At 43.3% G+C, this 5,931-nt stretch overlaps 1 protein-coding gene across 1 annotated transcript in view; it reads right to left on the bottom strand.

Annotated features, from left to right (window-relative positions):
• The window catches only part of INHBC (inhibin subunit beta C), a 10,815-nt gene extending 6,339 nt beyond the window's left edge, over nt 1-4,476 (bottom strand). The window contains exon 1 of the mRNA XM_019657608.1: nt 3,221-4,476. Coding sequence (XP_019513153.1) covers nt 3,221-3,533 — 313 coding nt within the window. The 5' untranslated portion in view covers nt 3,534-4,476. The remainder of the gene's footprint in view (nt 1-3,220) is intronic.
• Nucleotides 4,477-5,931: the final 1,455 nt, after the last annotated feature.

Genomic DNA, 5,931 nt, shown 5'->3' on the forward strand with positions numbered 1-5,931 from the left:
TCTTAACCAATGTGCCACTCGGCCGGCCCAAGAGGAGTCTGTCTTGATAGAGTAGAGTGCCTTTTGTCTAACTGAGTAGACTACAATTTATTATTTAGAAAGCCCATAGAGTTTTAAAAGAATTTTAGTAGTGAAAACAGTACCAGTTTGGACTAAAGGGGACAGAGACAATTCAAAATAGAAAGAGACCTCTAACTTCTTTGGGCAGGAAGAAGGCTGAGAAAACTACTCAGCCACAAACATAAGTCATTTCCTACTTAAAAGGAAAGATATCTCAGATGAGGGTAGAGCAAGGGCTGAGAGCACGGCTCTAGAAGCTAAGGGAGCAGTGGTGGGCTCTCCTTGAGAAGAGGTGAAAATCCTACTGGGGAGCAGAATCAGGACCTAACCAAGGGAGTTCTGGATTTGGGGTAGACTGAGATATGTGCCTGGCTGGATATTAGAATTTTCATGGATCAGTGACTGCTCTGTCTCCCACTTCCCCATCTCCAATTTAGAACAAGAGTATCTGTTACGGTTATCTTGTCCCCATGTCAGCATTGTATGTTAGGTGTGTGGGAGGCAGATAACTTGTATTTTTAGGTCACAGGCAGTGGTATGCTGGTAAATGTTTAACAACTAGATTCCAGAGGAAAATAAAAAGCCCTGATTTGTAGTGTTTGCCAATTTCTGTGGTATAAATTTTTCCACCATGGCCAATTTCAAACTATCAATGTGACGTCACTAGATGCAGAGCTGGGAGATGTTCACGATCAGCTCTCATGAGCCAGCATGAGCCACTTCCAGGACGCCAGTGAAGGCCCAAACCCTAGTTTTCCCAGAGGCCCAAGCTGTCTCTCTTCGGACCTCCAGAAAGAACAATTTTCAGATCATACTTCCATACTATGGTATAGATGATAACTTAAATTGGAATGAAAACTTCAAGCTAAAATATTTAAAGGTAAAAGGTGGAATCCAGGTATCCGTCATTCTCACCTCCAGACTTCATCTCAGATCAGGCCCCCTCCTGCCTGAAGGCTGTATTCATTCATCGATTAGCAAATATGTGGAAAGTATACAAACTTTGAAGTCAGAGAGAACTGTGTTTGAATTCTGCCCCTTGAAAGCCATATGACCTTGGCCATGTAAATTACCTTTGTTGAGTCTCAGTTTCTGCATTCATAAGACGGGACTACTAAAGTCTACTTTATGGGTTGGTTGTGAGGGTTAAATGAGATGAGGCAGGTACACTGAATATCTGGTAACCATCATTAGTGTCACAACGTGCCAGGAACTGGGCTAAGTGTCAGGGATACAAAGGTGAAAAAAAAAAAACAAAACCAAACAAACAAAAAAACCCAGCCAGGGTTTCAGTGCTCAAGTTGCTCATGGTTCATGGCCATCTGTCTACCTCATGCTCATTCACTCCAAACCACTTTTCAACTCCAAATGCAGTCCACTCCTTCAGACTTTTACCCATGTGTTTTTCCCTCCATTTAGGATGTTATTTACCATTCTCTATCCATTGAAGTCAAACTTAATCTACAATACCAACCCATTTATAATCTACTTCTGAAAGACCTCCCTGTCTCACCAGGTCCCAATATGAGTTGCTCCTGGCCTGGTGAGCTCTTGTGCCCTCACCTAGCATTTATTTCATTCTGCCTTATATTTTAATTAATTTATTTCCAGCTGCAGTGACTAAATCCCTTCCTTATGGGCAGGAGCTGAGTCTTCTATTTCCTTTTCCCTCCTACCGTCACCTTCTAAATACATTACTTGTATTAGTTCATTTAATTCTCTCAACTCTCCACTCATTATCGCCATTTTACACATGAGAAAACTATTAACAACCCAACATCTCACAGTAATTAGCATCTCAGCAAGGACTTGAATCCAGGCTATCTGGCTCCTGAGTTTGTATTGTTAATCATGAGCAGAAACTCCCTTTTGAGCCAGGATGGGGTCTCATCCATCACTGGGGACTCTAGACTGTGGTCAAGGTGACCTACAGTATAATTTGGTATAACTGTAAGTTATTTCTACTATATACTAGCCTCTGGTGATAACATGAGGAATAAATACAGTTCCTGACCTCAAGGGGTTGATATCCTATGGGAAGGCAGGCTTCATAGAAAACCTGGAAACAGGCAATTCCACATAGAGTTTTAGGTGTGGGGGCCACCAAGAAGGGAGCACCTCACCCTCATGTCAGGGTAGGTGTTTGAGGATGGGAGTGCTGGGTCTTCAAGGGAGAGGTGAGTAGGTGCTGACCAGGGGAAAGGGGCCAGGAATGGGATGGGCTTTCCAGGCCTAAGAAAGAGCTTGCGGGAAGCTCAGAGGCCAGATAATCACTTTGTGTTCTGTTTCTAGGGTCCTTTCTCTGAGTTCTTTTTTTTTTTTAGCTTCAGGTGTACAGACATTTACACCCCTCACAAAGTAATAACCCCCCTCCCTCAGTCTACTACCCCTCTGACATTGTATATGGCTGTTACAATTCCATGGACTCTATTCCCTATGCTGTGCTCCACATCCTGTGACTATATATATGTTAAATTATAGTTGACATTCAGTATTATTCAGCTTCAGCTTCAGGTGTACACTGCAGTGGTCAGGCATCTCTGAATTCTTGATCTTTTTCTCCAGCTGCCCACGAAATTCTCTAACTTCTCTTCCGTCTATGGAAGTAACTCTCTCTTCTCTTCTAACCTCTATCCACCTTTTTATGTCCCATGTTGACCCTCTTCTGATGTGGTACTCAGAGTTTCAAGGTGAGAGGGCAGGAGTAGGGTGGAAAGGTATTATTTATAGTATTGGTGTATTTCTTTTTCCCCTTTTACCCACATGAGGCATCTGGGGGGTTAGGGGGATGGAGAGCCTGGATTCTGGGCCAGAGAAAGACAGACTCCCCAGCTTCTAGCCCCTGTGTCCAGGCCCAGGAAGTGGATGGGCTCTCACCACACACAGCCTAGGGAAGCTCGTGGGGTGTGCAGAGAGATGAATTAGAAGACAGGGGGGCAGGTAGTCTCAAAAGAAGTGAAACTTACCCACTTCCCAACTGCCCATTGTTCAAGTCTAAACAACAAGATAGGGGGTGGGAGCCCTGGATTAGGAGATTACAGGTTGAGAGCCAATAATTGGGGTGGTTTGGGGGAGAAAGCCAGGGGTAGGTTGGGGAAGACACTTTTCTTTTCCTTTAGAGGTCAGATTTTTGGGGAAGATCTACAGACTAGGAACCCACCTGTCTCAGCAAAGCTGATGATCTCATATTCCTGTCCATTGTCAGCTTCCAGATGCGCCCCCTGTAGGGGCCCGTGGAGGCGCTGCAGTGCTGTCTTCAGAGCAGCTCTGGACACAGGCCTGCTCAGTGTTGGGCGCTGTTTGAGGTGCAGCTTGTCCAAGATGCTTCTCTTGGCCAGGTCGAGAAGCAGCTTCCGCTGGCTCTCCAGGTCCAAGGCGGGCTCCCCACATGCCAGACACTGACTGTCAGCTCTGGGAGTGGCCACTGTGGCCAGAGCCAGGAATAAGAAAGCCAGGAGCAATGAGGAGATCATTGCTGAGGGATGCCCTCCTTGAGTGACACAGTCGAGACAGAGCCACAAACCTGGGGCTCAGGGTCTTAAAAGCTGTGGTCTGGGTTCCCTCCTAGCTGTCAGGGGCCTGGGAAGGAGAGTGTGTCCAGCTGGCATGACTCCTTGTTGCAGAGCAGCCAAACATCTGACTTGAGAGATTAAGCCAGTTACAGGTAGAACTTGGCAGAAGTCGCCAACACATAGTCAGTGAAAGTACAGAGTGGGGGATGTGAGGGGAGGTTGGTTTGTTTGGGGAAAGAAGTGTCCCTGGGCCAAAGTTGGGAGACAGTGGGTTACTCATATGAGCTGCCTGCCAGGCCTGGAGCAAAGGTTAGAGATGAAATTCCTCTTCAGATCAACGGCCTTGCTGGGAAGCTTGGTGGGGAAACAGAGAGATCAGAGGTTTTAAGATAGTGTTAAAGGGTGGCTCTCAAATAAAAGGGGGTCATTGGCAGGCACTTTAGGTCACTGTTATGTGGGTAATAGAGAGTTGCATTTTCCTTTGCCTGGTACTTCTCAAAGTCCACCCCACTCCCTCCATCTCTGAGGCTCACAATCCAGACTTCTTTGTTAGCCCCTGTTGGGTTTTGCCTTGCAGGGCTCAAAACCATCCAGTCTGAAGGGTTAGGGAGAGGAGGGAGAAGTGTTCTAGCCAGGTCTTTTGTGTCCCCAGAGGGAAGTCTGAAGGTGGGGGAGGGGCTTGAGAGCTAGATTTACTTTGGGGTTTCTTGGGTTTAGGAAAAGAAATTTTGAGATTTCTCAGAATTCTTGGCTCTCCCCCAAAGGTCCTGAATAGTAGATCTCCAGAGAAAGGATTTGTTTCCACCAGGGGGATTTATGTGTCAGGAATGGCAAGCGGAGTTTGGAGCATAGGTTTTTAAGCCAGATGACCTTGATTAAAATTCTCTCTTTCTATTGGCTGTGTGACTCTTGGCAAGTTACTTGACCTCTCTTGCAATAGTTTCTTCATCGGAGAAATGGTAAAAATTATTATACACGATTCCAGAGTCAAAAAGAATAATCCATATATATTTTTTGGTAACTCATATTGTGGCTAAACCTGACCTGAACAGTTAGATTATTTATGGTCTTTTAAAAAAATCATACTGAGACTATTTATACATTTTTTACTCCAGAAATATTATTTGATTATGGGATGCTACCCCTAGGGGTGTTATATAATTTATACTATATGTACCATTCTACCTTTCTAAAACTTGAAATTTTCTGAATTTTGAAACAAGTGTGAATTAATGGATTTTGAATACAGGATTATCGATCTATAATGATTATCTCAAAAGTTTTGAGATTCAAATAATTTTTTAAAGCACTTACAGTGGTAAGTGCTTAATGAAAGCTTATTGTTCCTGCTACATAGGTTTGTTTGTTTGTTTGTACCCTTACATCCTGATGTGCAGATGAAATTCTGCCAATATCTGCCCTTCCGGACTCTCCTTTCCCAGACTCATGTCCCCAATTACCATCTATACACCAGTCACTTAGTAAGTCATCTCTGCTGCTTGCCATGATATTCCTAGCATTGCACACAGTGCCTGATCTATAATATAAGGGCTTAAAATATATTTACTGAATGAATAATGTTACAATCCAGGCTGCTTCTCAGAAGTTATACTCAAGTCACCTTAATTAGATTTTTGTGTGTCACATTTTTTCAGCTCTCTTCTACAGAGGCGGATCTTTTTCTCTCTTTTCTTCTTCTTTTTTTTTAAGGGCTATTATAGAGGTAGATTTATTATTTAGTCTCTAGGATAAATTTATTTATTTAAAAATAACAGTTTTGTTGAGATATAATTCACGTAATATAAAATTCACCCTTTAGTGCGTACAATTCAGTGATTTTCATAGAATTGTGTAACCATTACCACTAATTTAAGAACATTTGCATTACCCCAAAAAGAAACCCTGTATTCATTAACATTAACCCTACCCTCCTCACCCAAGCCTACAGTGAGTGACCTTATTTCTAACATTTTAATGTTCATTTTAATGTTCCTAATTTCACCCTTGGATAATAACCTGATCTTGAATTTGGGGAGGTGGTTATATTGCTATTTGTTCCCTGTCTTGACTCAGTATGCAGTTCCTAGGTCCCCTCAAATCCTGGGATGACTTTAGCTGCTCTCCTTTCTGGTAATTAGTTGGGGAATGAGAGGTAAGCAAAAGGGGGAGAAGCATAGGGGAGCTTCTTTTAGGGGTGGGTGTTTCATGTTTTTGCCTTAGCTGTTCTTCAGCCACTGCATTTATCGCAGAAAGATCCAACTGTTTCACTCTGTATCATAATACACAGAGGTCTTTCGTAACCTGCCCTTTCCAGTAATATTTCTAAATAATGTAGTGATTAAGAGCAGGCTCTGAAGAT

Source organism: Hipposideros armiger, unplaced genomic scaffold (assembly GCF_001890085.2).
Source record: "Hipposideros armiger isolate ML-2016 unplaced genomic scaffold, ASM189008v1 scaffold_277, whole genome shotgun sequence".
NCBI classification, from domain to species: Eukaryota; Metazoa; Chordata; class Mammalia; order Chiroptera; family Hipposideridae; genus Hipposideros; species Hipposideros armiger.